Genomic DNA, 15,948 nt, shown 5'->3' on the forward strand with positions numbered 1-15,948 from the left:
AAAATAAAGTCTCTTTCTTTAACAACAACAACAACAACAACAAATCAAGTTAACACGAAGCTCAGTTCCGTTATCAAGAAGTATTTGGCCTGTTTGACCACCTTCAGCCCCACAAACACCCAGCCATCAAGAGTTGAGAAATTAATGCCATGGTTTGCTTGAGTTGCCAGCCAGCCAGCGCTAAAGATCCCCCCTTTTTTCTAGGGGTTGAGATTCTTTTAATAAATGCTTAGTTAAACATACCCACAGCCTTTTCTTGCTAACAGGAAAATAGAAAATAGGGTTATTATTATTTTTTTGGTAAATATTGTACTCTGAAAGGGTGCTATTATAGGCATTTATTTATTTCTGGCATTTCTACTCCACGTGGTTCGCTCCCTCCTTGTTTAACCCTCACAACAACCCTGTGAGGTAGGTTAGGCTGAGAGAAACAGGGACTGGCTCACAAGGTGACACCCAGTCAGTTTCATGGCCCATTGTGGGGATTCGAACCCAGGTCTCTCCCAGCTCCTCGTCCTGCACTCAATACAGTACCACCGGCTCTCAAATGGGGACTTAATCACCTGTAAACAGGTGGTTGAGGTATCACAACCAGGTCATTGGCAACAGGTTTTTTAATTTGCCAGATTTCCCCCTGAAAAGGAAAATCCAGATTAATGTGTGTTTGGGGATATGCGTTGGCATTTGGATGGCATTGCCATATGGAGCCTGTAAATAAAACACAACCCCGAAAGCTGATCCCATTATTAAAACCCTTCTGGGAGCATCCATTGTGCCTGAATTAATCAGATTCTTGTGATCCTCCTAAATCTCTCTCTCTCTCTCTCTCTCTCTCTCTCTCACACACACACACACACACACACACACACACACACACAGACACTTTCCACCACAGCTCACTTATTTGGGAATCGTGGAACTGATGGCTTCTCCATGTTGGCTTCTCGCGTTTCAATGACAAGGGAGGAAATGCAATGCATTTTAAAGACCAGGAGCTCAGTCTCAATCGTTGGCCCTTGATCCAGGTCACTTCTTGAAGCGGGATCTGAACTCGGGGCAAGTCCATACGACAGCGTCTCTACAGAACAGCTTATCTGACAGATGGACCCTTTCTTTCGTGGCCAGGAAAACATGCAGTGGGAGATGGAGTATCATGACCCCACGTATGACACAGCTCCCTGTGGGGTTGCATCACTGCACTGAAAGGATGAGTCGAAAATAATTGCACGATGGCGCTGGGGTGACGCTTCCTTGCAAAAGTTGGGCTTTGCCAGCCTCCCAAACCCGGGTGCAACTTGTGGCAGAGCAGAGGGGGGCGGGGAGATTCCTCATTCAAACCACATCACACCCATTGTAACTGGAATTTCATCCGTGGGTCACGGCCAGCTCTGCTTCAGTCCAGTCCCTTGTGATGCAGGAATCCCAGCATTCATTTCACCATGGAGAAATGACAATCTATGTAATTAATCGATGGCATTGTTATTCCACCCTGTTTGTATCAATGCAAGAAAAAGTACTGTGAACTGGGAAGGGCATCATCTGCATAAATGTTTGTGGAGTGGAAACAATAGTGAATCTCAGTTGTCTTTGCCAGATTAATTTTTGTTCTGGACACAAGGGAACGTTTTCCTTGGGATTCTCCAACATCACCCGCTGGAGAGGCGAACGGGGTGTGTGCCCCACAGCCAGGTCTTGCAGCCCCTAAGCTAGGCTGCCCTCCTCCGTGGGACCCCTTGCCAGCCTTGAAGAAAGGGTCAGCTGCCCTTCCTCTTGGCTTTTGTTCATGGAATCACAGAGTGGTAGAGTTGGAAGGAACACCAAAGGACATCTAGTCCACCCCCCACCCGCTCCGTAATGCAGAATTGATGGAATCACCCTTTGCTCAACAGTAAAACATTTTGGGCCAACTTTGCTTAAACCCCAATTTAAACAATCTCCCCACCCCACTCCCATTGCAGAAATATCAGTGACTCGTTTCAGAGAATGGGGTGTGAATTTCCACACTGGGCCCAGTGGAATTTAGGAAGGAAGGAGCGAAAGGAAAGATGCCTGGAACATCTTTGATTTGCTTCCTCCATTTTTCTTTTTGGCTCTGATAGCAATTTTTGAATCCAACTTCTTTCCGACAAAGTGCAAAATAGCTCCATGACACACAAACTCTCTCTTTTACAAATAACTATATATATATCTCATTTATATAAATAGATTTATATATTTCAATAGATACTTTTCTTTCTACGAAGAGGAAGTGACTCCCTCTTTTTTGATGCGTGTGACAACCGTTTTAGAATTCGTACCTGTAAGAAACCATCTTAGGCCCGTGACGATCCGACTCCTAAAAAAACGAGCCAATAGCCGCCCTCAAACTCCTCCACCCCCACAACCCACGATCCTATTTGATCTAGCCAGAAGTAGCTGTTTGGGACAGTTTCTGCACAGCTGTGGGTCTCCCCACCCACACACCCCAACTTCAGACAGCCTTGGAGGCCTCTGGGAGATAAGAAAAAATCATTGGCCCCCTACCGCCACCCCGCCACCCTCAAAATCCAGCTCCTTCCTTTCCGCTGGAAGGCTCCTTTCAGCTGCATTGACAACAGAGACCTGACTGGCCACAGAAAAGCAAACAGTATCTCATCCTCCCTGGAAAATCTTCTTCCACTTTAGCCTGGTGATGAGGTTGTTCCTGGGTTCACAAGTCTTATGATTGACCTTTGCCTCTGAGTCTGCTTCCAGACGGGCACATGTTTTCGGGTGGGAATCCGATCACATATTGGGAAATTCCAGTTGCTCAATTAGAGTCTCGCCTGACCAACCCCCTTCCCCAAAAGATCAGGCTTTTTCCACAGGAAGGAAAGTGAGGGGGAAATCCATGGAGAGCGCAGGATGACATTTGCTGTGACGCAGCAGCATCTGACCTCCCTGCAAACAGATCAGGATGAGTGCTCAATAAACAGGGCTGTGCAGAAGCGAGCTAACTCCGCAGAACTTTTTGGGGATTTGCTGTCAGTTCCATTCGCTGGGAGATTCGCCCTGCACTTAAAATAAGCAAAAGTGCTTGAGAGCTGCGTTCTGATGGATCTGTGTTAAAAGCCAATTTTGCGAGTGTGTTAGCTTTACAAAGATGCAAGGCCTGTGGGGCAGGTCTTTCAATAGGGACTGTCTGTCAGACCAGTCTTCAGATTGGTACACCATGACTTTTTGTGTGTGTCCCATCACAGACAGACAACACTGGCCTTGTTCCTTTTCACTAGGCTAGCTTCATCTCAACACACACACACACAGTCCTTTCTCCGCTCAGTTGGGAAATGCCACGGATGGGAGGTCAAAGAGGATAAATATGTTCTCCACAAGGTCTTCTTTCTACTCATCTCCTTGGCTCCGAAGTTCAGCATTTTTGATGTTGAGAATTTACAGTAATAATAACAAGAAGTACAGCAGGTCTGTTGTGATCAGAGGTTCACCTGTTGCTTTAAGGAGCAGGATTCAGGAGACAGAAACACCTGCATTCTTTTCGGACTCTACCTGCATTCCGCTTGGTGTTTTCAACATAGGCTCCCTAGGCTGTTGGGTAGCTAAAGAGTCATCGATCCTTCTGTAGTCCCGGGACTGAAAGCTTTCTAACATTGAAAAACAAGGATCATGACAACACATTCCATTTTGTTAACAGGACATTCCTCTCGCACTGCAGCACAACTTTACGAATGGACAGACATTCAGGTTCCAATTCTCACAAAGCTTTCAAACGAAATCTGCATGTCCTCCCTTTCCACCTCCGTATTTTAAGATCAGGGAGGATGCATTTTGAATTTTTAAAAAAGTGGGTGGGTGGGTGTGCTTTGTAACGAGTCATCAGACCTCCAGATTGGAGGTCACACGATAATTCTTAAGGTACTGCTTTGTCGTACGACACCTGTGCATTAAATATCAAGTGCTGGGGTGTGTTTCAAAACTTCGAAGGGCTGCTTCTGAATTGCAAACCGTTGAGGTCTGGTGGGTTTGTTGAATGCAGATTGCCAGGCACACCTGCTGTGAATGTGTTCTCCAGCTTCATCTGAGGTATCCCGTGGTGACCACAACAGAATATTAATTTGCACAGTATGCGCTAGTAGGATTTACACCCTCCATTTCACGGAGCCTGGTGCGGCGGGGCGCTCCCAGTGCTCTGTCCCAATCTTTGTGTTTCCCTTTCTCATGCATCCGTCAATATCTTTCAGGTTAGGTTGGCATTAAAAGCTAATCTTTGTGGTAAGAGTTTCCAAGGCAAAAAGAGAAAGAAAACTCCATGTATTTATATTTTAAAAAGCATTCGACACAATAGAGTTGCTGGTACGTGTGCCTCTGCCTCCTATTAAAAACCATGACCTGGTGGCCCCCTGAACAATGACTGCACAATTATTTGTATTTAAGAAAGAAACACAATTAAAGATATATATACTTCCAGCAGTTGGTCAAAACCACGGAGGAGACCTTGAATTCTGGCGCTAACTGTGAGCTGCCGAGTCAGGAGGGGAGCTGACCTTTGCGTTCCTTTAGCAGATTCCTAAAGAGAAGAACAGATTGCTCATCCTGTAGTTTGAGAGAGAGAAAATGCAGCCACAGAAAGAAGGGTGTAAGGAAGTCTGGAAGCTAATGAAGACACTCGGATGCAATACTCGTATAACACAGGCCTCACAAGTTCTCTGAAGGGTCAAACGTTGCTGATCCGGACGCTCAAGGGGGTCCCTTCCCTCTCTGCTTTCTCCCGAAAGGATTCCTCTAGCTTCAGTTTCTCGGGGTCCCCGTACCGCACCGTCTCGTGAAGGCAGCAAGGGGGCGCCACTTTGATCACCTGCTCAAAGAGGCTGAAGTCGGCCACGTATTTCCCGCTGGCCGAGAGGGAGATGACCGGGGTGAACTCGTAGCCCCAGAGGATCTCCTCGGGGAGGTAGGAGGTCCGGACTTGGCACGTGGCGCTGGTGGACTCCACGGTGCCGCTGAGGATAACCACCAGCTCAAAGTCTCCTTCCCCGGTGCGCAAGGCCATGTCCCGGAAGGGGCTGCTCTCGTTCACCACGTGGTAGAAGGTCAGGGGCAGGATGAGGAAGGGGCTGTCGGAGGACGTGTCCACCTGGAAGTCCACGTTGACCTGGTTGAGCCGGATGTTCTCACCTTCTTTGGTGAGGTAGGTCTGGAGGAGTTTGCCGGTCACCTGGCACCCGATGAGGAGGCTCTTCCTCATGTTGGCCACGCGGATCATCAAGCAGGTCTTGCCGTCGTGCTGCGCCACCACGGCGTTCTGGCTGAACTTGATGGTCTCTGCCCTCTTCTTGGGACGGGCGATCTTGGCCAGGAAGGTGCCGGTGATGAAGATCTCCATGATGGTGGTGAGGACCAGCTGGCTGATGAGCAGGACGATGGCCAGCGGGCACTCCTCACTGATGTAGCGGAAGCCGTAGCCGATGGTGGTCTGGGACTCCAGGGAGAAGAGGAAGGCCCCGGTGAGGGTGTGGACTTGCATGACGCACGGAGTGTGGTTGGCGGGAGGGTCAAATTCCAGGAGGTCCCCATGCAGCACGGCCACCAGGTACCAGATCACCCCAAAGATGAACCACGTCCCTGCAAAGGAAGCGGAGAAGAGGAGCAGCTTGTAGCGCCACTGCATGTCGATGAAGGTCGTCCACAGGTCCTTCAGGTAGAGGAACCTCTTGTCCGCGATGTGCTCCATGCGGACGTTGCTGCGCCCGTCCTTCGTCATGACCCGCCTCTTGCGCAGGGTGGAGCCAATCAGGGGGCGGCTGTCGGTCTGCGTCGTCTGGCTGTAGTACACCTTGGTGGACGACGTCATCTGGCCGGCGGGGAGAGGAGAAAAGGAAAAGAGGACGGGGTGAGATGGGAGGACTGACACCAGAGCATCTAAAGAGCCCAGCCAGGCCAGCGTCCTGTTCTCACGGTGGGCAGGTACCCATAAGAACCTAAGACTCTAGGTAGACTTCCTCTACACCTGGCAGCTCCATGAGAAGATAAGAAGAGCCTGGGTGCTGGTTCAGGCCCAGGGGTGCCCATCTAGTCCAGCATCTTTAATAATAATAATAATAATAATAATAATAATAATAATAATAATAATAATAATAATTTATTATTTATACCCCGCCCATCTGGCTGGGCTTCCCCAGCCACTCTAGGCGGCTTCCAACAAAACACTAAAATACAATAACCTATTAAACATGAAAAGCTTCCCTGAACAGGGCTGCCTTCAGATGTCTTCTAAAAGTTTGGTAGTTGTTGTTCTCTTTGACATTTGGTGGGAGGGCGTTCCACAGGGTGAGTGCCACCACCGAGAAGGCCCTCTGCCTGGTTCCCTGTAACTTGGCTTCTCGCAGAGGGAACCACAAGAAGGCCCTCGGAGCTGGACCTCAGTGTCTGGGCTGGACGATGGGGGTGGAGACGCTCCTTCAGGTATACTGGGCCTTTGAGGCCATTTAGGGCTTTCAAGGTCAACACCAACACTTTGAATTGTGCTTGGAAACGTCCTGGGAGCCAATGTAGGCTCTTTCAAGACTGGTGTTATGTGGTCTCGGCGGCCGCTCCCAGTCTCCAGTTCTTACAGTGGCCATTCAGATGCCTATTATGGGAAACTCACAAACATGATTTGCACACAAGAGCCCTCTTCCCTCCTGTGGTTTTCGGCAACTGGGAACCATTGCAGCCTCCAACTATGGATGTGAAGCTTAGATCTGCTGGCTAGTAGCCATTAACAGCCTTTGGGAATGTGTCTCCTCCTCTCTTAAAGCCATCTCGCTTGGTGGCTGTCACTGCCTCCGGTGGCAAGGAGTTCCAAAGTTTAGCTCTGCATTGCCTGAAGATGCCGTTCCCCATAGGGGAGTCAAGCGAAGAAGGAATGAAACATGTTTTCAGTGTGCATTGCCAGTTCTATGGCAGATTAGGTAGTTTAAAAAGAGGAATAGATAAATTTGCAGAGGAGGAGGAGGAGGAGGTGAAGAAAGCTCCCAATGACTCCTAACCCTTCCTGCTTGTTACATTTTCCTGTTGGTTATTTTAGAGGTGTTCATTGGGAGGCTTAAGCAACTAAATTTTACCCAAAGCTTTTAAAAGTGGCTTGATACGGCCTTAAATGCATACAGGGCCTACATTTAAAGTAGCCCCCCCCACTTTAAACACACACATCTTCCCCCACAGCATCCTGGGAGTTATAGTTTCTTAAGGGTGCTGAGAGCTGTTGGGGGAGATCCTCTCTTCCTCCTCCCAGAGACACAATTCCCAGAATGGCCCAACCACCAGCCTCTCTTCTCAGGGAAGTCTGGAAATCACAGACCTTACAGGGAATCCTTCAGCCTCTCCCCTTTGCGCCAGCAGGTGGCGCCATAAAACTGGGTATTCGGCGCCCGTCTGTTTTCCACTTGCTCTTATGTAACCGAGTGAAACCGCGAGCAAAAGGCTGGTGGTGATGCTCTTTCTGGGTTCCGGCTGCAGACATCTTTCCAAAAGTCCCCCCCCCCTTTCCCATCCACTGCAACATTTTCTCGAGGCGATGCTGTGCAAACTCTGGTGGGCTGGAGCCCTCCAGGCTGCTAATAATAATAATAATAATAATAATAATAATAATAATAATAAAAAAAAAAAAAAAATAAAAATAAAAATTTTATTTATACCCCCGCCTCAGTGAGAGATTTTACTTTCTTGGGCTCCATGATCACTGCAGATGGTGACAGCAGTCACAAAATTAAAAGACGCCTGCTTCTTGGGAGAAAAGCGATGACAAACCTAGACAGCATCTTAAAAAGCAGAGACATCATCTTGCCAACAAAGGTCCGTATTGTTAAAGCTAAGGTTTTCCAGTAGTGATGTATGGAAGTGAGAGCTGGACCATCAAGAAGGCTGATTGCCAAAGAATGGATGCTTTTGAATTATGGTACTGGAGGAGACTCTTGAGAGTCCCATGGACTGCAAGAAGATCAAATGTATCCATTCTTAAGGAAATCAGCCCTGAATGCTCACTGGAAGGACAGATCCTGAAGCTGAGGCTCCAAGACTTTGGCCACCTCATGAGAAGAGAAGACTCCCTGGAAAAGACCCTGATGTTGGGAAAGATGGAGGGCACAAGGAGAAGGGGACGACAGAGGACGAGATGGTGGGACAGTGTTCTCGAAGCGGCCAGCATGAGTTTGACCAAACTGCGGGAGGCAGTGGAAGACAGGAGGGCCTGGCGTGCTCTGGTCCAGGGGGTCACGAAGAGGCAGACACGACTAAACAACTCAACAACAACAGCAACAACCCTACAACAACAGCAACAACCCCGGCCAACACCAGGCTCAGGGCGGCTAACACTGAATATAAATACAGTAAAAACATTTTTAAAAAACACAAAAAACTGTTGATTAAAATATAAGTTAGAATACAGTCTAAAATGCAGTTTAAAATGTAGTGATGTATGGAAGTGAGAGCTGGACCATAAAGAAGGGAGATCGCCGAAGAATTGATGTTTTTGAATTATGATGCTGGAGGAGACACTTGAGAGTCCCCTGGACTGCAAGAAGATCCAACCTCTCCATTCTGAAGGAAATCAGCCCTGAGTGCTCACTGGAAGGACAGATCGTGAAGCTGAGGCTCCAAGACTTTGGCCACCTCAGGAGAAGAGAAGACTCCCTGGAGAAGACCCTGATGTTGGGAAAGATGGAGGGCATAAGGAGAAGGGGACGACAGAGGACGAGATGGTGGGACAGTGTTCTCAAAGCTACTAACGAGTCTGACCAAACTGCGGGAGGTAGTGGAAGACAGGAGAGCCTGGCGTGCTCTGGTCCAGGGGGTCACAAAGAGGCGGACACCACTAAATGACTAAACAACAATATAGATCAAAGCCATAAGGGGAGAAAATGTCACATATTCACTGGGGCCAACTATCCATGCTGGTCCTACATGAGACAGCAAAAAGAGCCGAGGGAAAAGTTATATACTAATCCCATATAGGGGTTCCATCAGGAAAATAGATAGATAGATAGATAGATAGATAGATAGATAGATAGATAGATAGATGTGTGTTTCAGACTGAGTGCAGCCCAAAGGCCAGGCAGAACAGCCCCGTCTTGCAGGACCTGCGGAAAGATGTCACAAATCCCAAATTATGCGTGACAAAGATCACACATAAGGTCACAACAGCCCTGCAGCTGATTTAAGGGAGAGGGTGGGGGCAGCTGCTTCAGGCTGAACCAGACGATTGCTCCACCTGGCCCAGGGCTGTCTGCACTGACCGGCAGCAGCGGCTCTCGGGGGTTCGGGCAGGGAGTGTGTCCTCCTTCCCCCCAAACCTGGAAATATTGCCAGGGATTGAAGCGGATGGCTTTCCTTTGGCAAAGGTAAGTGCTCTACCACTGGGCTGCTGCCCTTCCCCTGAAAATGAAGATTCTAGTCCTCATGAAGGGCTGATTTAAAGGAGAACATCGGAACCTGCCTTTTAATAATCCTTTGGTTTATTTATTTCATAAAATACGTATAAGGCTGGATTGTTGCTGGTGGTGTTTTAATCCTCAAAGCACCGTATTTTTCGCTCTATAAGACGCACCAGACCACAAGACGCACCTAGTTTTTGGAGGAGGAAAACAAGAAAAAAAATATTCTGAATCTCAGAAGCCAGAACAGCAAGAGGGATCGCTGCGCAGTGAAAGCAGCGATCCCTCTTGCTGTTCTGGCTTCTGGGATAGCTGCGCAGCCTGCATTCGCTCCATAAGACACACACACATTTCCCCTTACTTTTTAGGAGGGAAAAAGGGAGTCTTATAGTATAGTTTATACTGCTTTGTCTACACAGACCGGTTAGCCACACTCCGGCATTTCAGAAGAGGGGTCTTTCCCCAGCCCTATCCAGGGATGGAACCTGGGACCTTCTGCATTCAAACCAGGCGCTCTGCTTCTGCACTGCAGAGCTCCCCTTAAAGATGAAGGTGCTAGTCCCCATGGCGCTGGAGGATGAAGGGCTAACTTGAATGAGAAGGCAAGAGGCGGACTCATTCTGAAGAGAACGACTTCGGGGGAACGTTCTCCAAACAGGAGCTATTGTCTGCCTGCTTGTTTTGTTTGATCAAAGCAAAAATGCACACGCAATTCCCCTCTTGATATTGATTGTTTGAGCCACGAGAGCCACTGGGAATCTTCCCCCCAGCTGGGCTGTGGGCCTCATAACCAGTTTGCCCAGTTTAAAGCCGTGCAGGCTGGTTGTCCTCCGTGCCTCCTGAGGGAGAGAGTTCCGCAGTTTAACTCCCGCTGATGCTGGCAGAGCATTTCGGGGGTTGGACTAGATGACCCCGGGGCCCCTCCACACTTCTATGATTCTATGCCTCTTCTCCAGAAGCAACCTGGGGCCACGTCTTGACAAAAGCACAAACATCCGTGAAGTCAGCCCTGGTCCTGTCTGATCCAGAGTGACATCTGTCCCTCGGCCTGATCCTGCACCCTCCCTTTCAGAGGAGACGACACCCCCATCTCTCTCTCTCTCTCTCTCTCTCTCTCTCTCTGCCCCGCTGGCCTCTCGTTCTGCCAGACTCAGCTCCCATTTCATAACATCCGCCTCACATTCAATTTTGCACACCCAGCTGAGATGGCTCCATCGGAGGCTGTCAGGATCAGCCCCTGCAGCTGGAACAGCGTCTCGACAGCTCCTGCTCACAGAGCACCAAAACCAGCAATTTTCTTTTTTTGGGGGGGGGGGGAGAAGTTTCTCAGCTTGGCTGAGCCCCCTCTCTGCTCTCCCCCCCCCCCCCCCAGCATCCAAGCGCCACACTCTGTGAACCTGGACAGGGAAAAGTCTTTCCCTTGTAGCACTAGGACGCCTGGGTGCGCCATGAAGCTGAATGCAGGAAGATTCAGGACAGATAAATGAGAGTCCTCCTTCCTGTGGAACTCCCTGCCACTGGAGGCAGCCATGGCCGCCAACCTGGATGGCTTTAAAAGAGGATGAGACAAATTCACACGGAGGAAAGGAGGGCTATGGAGGGCTAATAACCACGATGGCTTTGCTCCGCTTTCCGTCCCTGGTCAGAGGCAGCTGTGCCTCTGAATACCAGGTGCTGGAAACCACAGGAGGGGAGAGTTGGATCTTGTGTTCGAGTCTTGCCTATGGATTTCCCTTTTAGGGCATCTGGTAACCAAGCAAACCCCTGTGTTGCAAAGAGAACGTCAGCAACACGATGACCATGTACATACGCAATAGACAATCTTTATAGAATTCCTTCAAACTGTAACAAGTACAAAATGAAATCTTTGGTCCCAAAGTCTCTGAAAATCTTTAAAGGCACCAAACTTTGTACGATGAAAGACAAGCTGCGAAGCTTTGTGTATTCAGCAAATACGATGTCCAACACTGAACAGAGATTCCGGATATTGACTCCTGTTTCATAGAATTCTTCGTCAGCCTGGTGGGAGGATATAGAATTGCTTCATAAACTGAAAATTAAGATTTTACAGACGATGACCTGCAGGCACATCTCACGATACAAAAATTATAAACTATAATACAAACAGGAATGAAAAAGAGTCCATACCCCTTCTTATTTCGAATGAAGCACCTCTCTCCATTTAAAGACTTTCAGAGACTTTGAGACTCAAGATTTCATTTTGTACTTGTTAGGGTTTGAAGGAATTCTATAAAGGTTGTCTATTACCTATGTATACGGTCATCGTGTTGCCTAGACATTGCTGATGGCCCCTGTGAGGAGGCTGGACTAGATGGGCTCACTTTGGCCTGACCCAGCAGCCAGGCTGTCCTTTCGGAGCCTCCAGGTCCAGAGGCAGTCTATCTGGATTCCTAGGCTCTTAGGGGTCTTTGGCCACTGTGAGAAGAGGAGGCGGGACTAGAGGGGCTCTGCCTGATCCAGAAGACACTTTGCATGTTCCTGGCAAACCCACGTTCATCAGATGGAAGAATGTTTTCCACCGTGATGGTGAAATTAGATGCTGCCATTCCCTTTGTTCCCGGAATGTTTTGATTTGTCTGAGAATACTTTTGCCTTGCCTTGCCACCCTGGGCTCCTCCTGAGGGATGGCAGGATATCATGGCAGTGCTGCCTAGCGGTTAGCGTGTCTGAATAGGACCTGGGAGACCAGGGTTTGAATCCCAGCTCAGTCATGAAGCTCATTCAGGAGGCCTTGGGCCAGTCTCTCCGTCCAACCCGCCTTGCAGGGATGTTGTGGAGATTAAATGACAATGGGGCAAACCATGTTTCCCCCCTTGAGTTCCTGGGAGGGAAAGGTGGGATAGAAATGCATAATAATAATAATAATAATAATAATAATAATAATGCAGTTAAACAAAGAAGAAGAAGAAGACCCCCCATGAAAGAGGAATTGAGATTTCAACACTGCAGGGGGTTGGACTAGAGGACCTTTGGCGGTGCCCTTCCGACTCTACAGGTCTATGCGTCTATGAGTCTAGATTCTGAACAGACAGATATTTATCTCCCTCTCCCTTTCTCTCTGTTTCCTTCCTTCCCTCTCCTCATCGCTCCTTCCGGCCTCTGACACATTCTGCATTTCAGGGAGGAGGGGAGCAGCCCTTGACCGCTGGCCAAAAGGCGAGTCAGGAGGCGAGGGGGAAGCCATGGCGAGCCTGGCTCTGCCACCTCACAGGCCCCCAGTCCCGCTGGTGGTGCCGGCCCTGACGCTGGGCATCCTGTGATCGCTGCCTCGCCTCCTCCTCCTCTTGGGTTTAGCGCGCAGCTTCATAAATAAAAGGGGGAAATGAAAGCGGCCGAGAGACAAACCCCTGTGTGTTTCCGACTGAGTCACTCCACTCACCCCCCCAGCATCTCTCTCGCCCCCTCCCCTTTAACCTCATTCCCTGCAAACAGAAAACATCCCCCCCCCCTTTCCAACTTGGAAAACAAGAAAGGCCCTTTTCATCTTGGCATCTCAACTGTTTGGAAACATCCCATGGAAACCAAGCGCTGAGATGGCTGCTCCCCAGTGGCCAGACCTCTGCGTGGCGCTTTCTCTGGGGAGAAAGAGGTTTTGGGGGGGGTTGCATTGCTGCGCCTGCACCCCCCACCAATAAAAAAAAACCCTGCCCCCTTGTTCCGAGGAACCTGCCCACCTCCCTCTGCAAAAAAGAGCCGAGCCTCGATGTTCCAGGTTCCCTGGCACGAAAGGTTTCCTCTTGGCTGGGCTGGGGACGCTGCCAAGCTCCCCAGGGGGCGCCCCAAGGATAAATCTCCCTTTTGTCGGGGATGAAGGGGAAGCTGCGATGGTCCAAGGGATGGTCACAGTCCTCAGAGCCCAAACAGAGGTGTGGGGCGAGTTCCCGAGCGCCGGCTTCCATTGTCCCCCTTGGCGACGGCCATGGGGTTTTCTGAGGCCTTGGGTTGAGTCATCCAAAATGGCGGAGGGCCGAAAGTGTCCCTTGTGTGGGGGGGAGCCTGTCTTTCCTTTCAAGGCTTGCCCTCCACCTTCCAAAAGGGCATTGAACTGGCAGGCAAGAACCCCGAGGGGGAATTGAGGACACCGGCACCAAAGCCCCATCTCCTTCGCCGTCAGCTTTGGAAATCCTCCAAGGAGATGTCTTCACCTTGGCTGGGAAAATGTTGAGGTCAACATCTTCTCCCTACCTCCCCAAATGGGATGGCCTGGGACTCGGACTCGGAACCGGAGGAGTCTCAGTCTGCACCGGATCCTTTGCCTCAGGCATCATCTGAACCAAGTCTGGGGCCTGATCCTGAAGAGTCCCAGTCTGCACAGGTTCCCCTGCAACAAGCACCAGCTGGGCCGAGTCAGGGGCCTGATCCTGCCCTGGCTCCAGATGCGGGGATGACCTCGTTGCCTCCAGCTGGGCCATCCCTTACAGCTGCTCCACTACCAGTTGGGTCAGGGGGAGCTGAGGCGGCCCCTGGGTCTAGTCACCCACCGACGTCTCCCGAGCTGCAGAGACTCAGGTCTGAGAGAAGGAGAGACCTGAGTACCTGCAGGAAGAGTGCTTGCCTTTGGGCGAGACAGGGAGGTGAGTCGCTGGGGGATCAGGACCGGCCACTACCCAGACAAAGATAAAAGGCTGTCAGACCCCGTCCCAGGTTGCGGGAGCAACGTTGCTGTATGCCAGATCCTGCACCTGTCCTTGCCTGGTTTCCTGCCTTGGCCCCGGCAGATTGGGACTGACTGCTAGCGGAACCTTTGGATTCTGGACCGGACCTGGACCGCGGTTCTCAGTTTGCCCCCGGGCCCAGCACACCAAAGTCCAAAGTGGGACTGGAAGGAGGTCAAGGCCATCGGCTCCCAGAATTGTAGAGCTGTAAGGGACCCCGAGGGTCATCCAGTCCAGCCCCGTCCAATGCAGGAAGATGGTCACCCAACCGCTGCTTAAAAAGGAGAGTCTTCCCAGGGAGTCGATTCTACTGTGAAAGAGCCAGGAGAGCAAATAAGGGCGGAGAGGAGAGGGAGCTCATAGCCCAGAGGAGCGAAGGAGGGGCAAAGGAAGCAGCTTCAGGCTGACCAGGAACCCATCTAGCACGCACTGACTGGCAGCAGCTCTCCAGGGTTTTAGAAACAGGATATTCCCAGCTCTAGCTGGAAATAGGTTTTGATATGTGTTGGAAGCCAGCCAGATGGGTGGAGTATTATTATTATTATTATTATTATTATTATTATTATTATTATTATTATCATCATTACTGGTGCTGGAGGAGACTCTTGAGAGTCCCATGGACTGCAAGAAGATCCAGCCTCTCCATTCTGAAGGAACTCAGCCCTGAGTGCTCACTGGAAGGACAGATCCTGAAGCTGAGGCTCCAAGACTTTGGCCACCTCATGAGAAGAGAAGACTCCCTGGAAAAGACCCTGATGTTGGGAAAGATGGAGGGCACAAGGAGAAGGGGACGACAGAGTACGAGATGGTGGGACAGTGTTCTCAAAGCTACCAGCATGAGGGAGGCAGTGAAGACAGAAGTGCCTGGCGTGCTCTGGTCCAGGGGGTCACGAAGAGGCGGACACGACTAAACGACTCAACAGCAACCGCTCTTAGATGTTGGGGATTGAATCTGAGACCTTCTGCTTGCAAAGTTGGTGCTTTCCCACTGAGCCCTTAAACGAAGGCAAGTTTCTAGTCCTCCTGATCATGAAGGAAGGGCTGGCTTCCCCAGTTAGGCCACTGGTCTTTCTCACTCAGGACTGTCCACATCCCTGACTTGAACCCTCCTCTCCAACCTCACTAGCGCAGCTAGGTTTGTCTTTTATCTAACTTTCAGTTCGCCGGCACATCCTCCAAAAGGCTGAGACTTTGAGCCCTTTCTCAGGAGGGGGGTTGAGGGGGCGGTGCCAGCCTTCTGGCCACGGGACTCCTCACCCCCCCCCCGCCACCTCCTTGTCCATCGCTTATCCGAAACCTGAGTTGACCATCTGCCTTGGCAGCAGGAGGGCAGGAGATCTCGTTCCGTGTAGCCTCGTGCCTGGGACCATCTCCAAGCAAATGTTTTTATGGAGGAGATTTTCAAGAGTTCCAAAAAGGAGGGGGGGGGGGATTGTGCCTTTGGCACCTGCCTCCCTTTGGGGCCAGGAGAGGGAATTCTGAAAATGGAAGTACCCAATTGTCTTTATGAGACCCTGGCATGGTAGCTTTTCCTCCATGGATGGATGGAGAAGTGCCCTGGGCTCAGGGTGGGGTGAGGTGGTAAGACTTAATTTGCGCTGGGACTCAGTCCTGGAAGAGGATTTAGCACAGGGATGCTTGAAGAGTCAGAGAATCATGGAATTGTAGAGGGGGAAGGGAACACGAAGGTCTTCTAGTCCAGCCCTCTACAGTGCAGGCATTTTTCACCCAACGTGGGGCTCAAACCCACGACTCTCGGGATTCAGAGTCTCATGCTCTACTGACTGAGCCAGGGCCGTCTTACCCATAGGCGCTAGGGGTGCGGGGCACCCGAGCACCAGGCTCTCGGGGGCGCCAGGCCAAGAGTCCAGGGCCCGAGAGTTGAGTCC

At 50.4% G+C, this 15,948-nt stretch overlaps 1 protein-coding gene across 1 annotated transcript in view; it reads right to left on the bottom strand.

Moving 5' to 3' along the window:
• Window positions 1–26: 26 nt before the first annotated feature.
• The window catches only part of KCNJ10 (potassium inwardly rectifying channel subfamily J member 10), a 32,578-nt gene continuing 16,656 nt past the window's right edge, over window positions 27–15,948 (bottom strand). Inside the window, exon 2 of the mRNA XM_028709771.2 lies at window positions 27–5,824. Within this exon, the coding sequence (XP_028565604.1) occupies window positions 4,688–5,824 (1,137 nt within the window). The 3' untranslated portion in view covers window positions 27–4,687. The remainder of the gene's footprint in view (window positions 5,825–15,948) is intronic.

The sequence above is a fragment of the Podarcis muralis genome, chromosome 16 (assembly GCF_964188315.1).
Source record: "Podarcis muralis chromosome 16, rPodMur119.hap1.1, whole genome shotgun sequence".
Lineage (NCBI taxonomy): Eukaryota > Metazoa > Chordata > Lepidosauria > Squamata > Lacertidae > Podarcis > Podarcis muralis.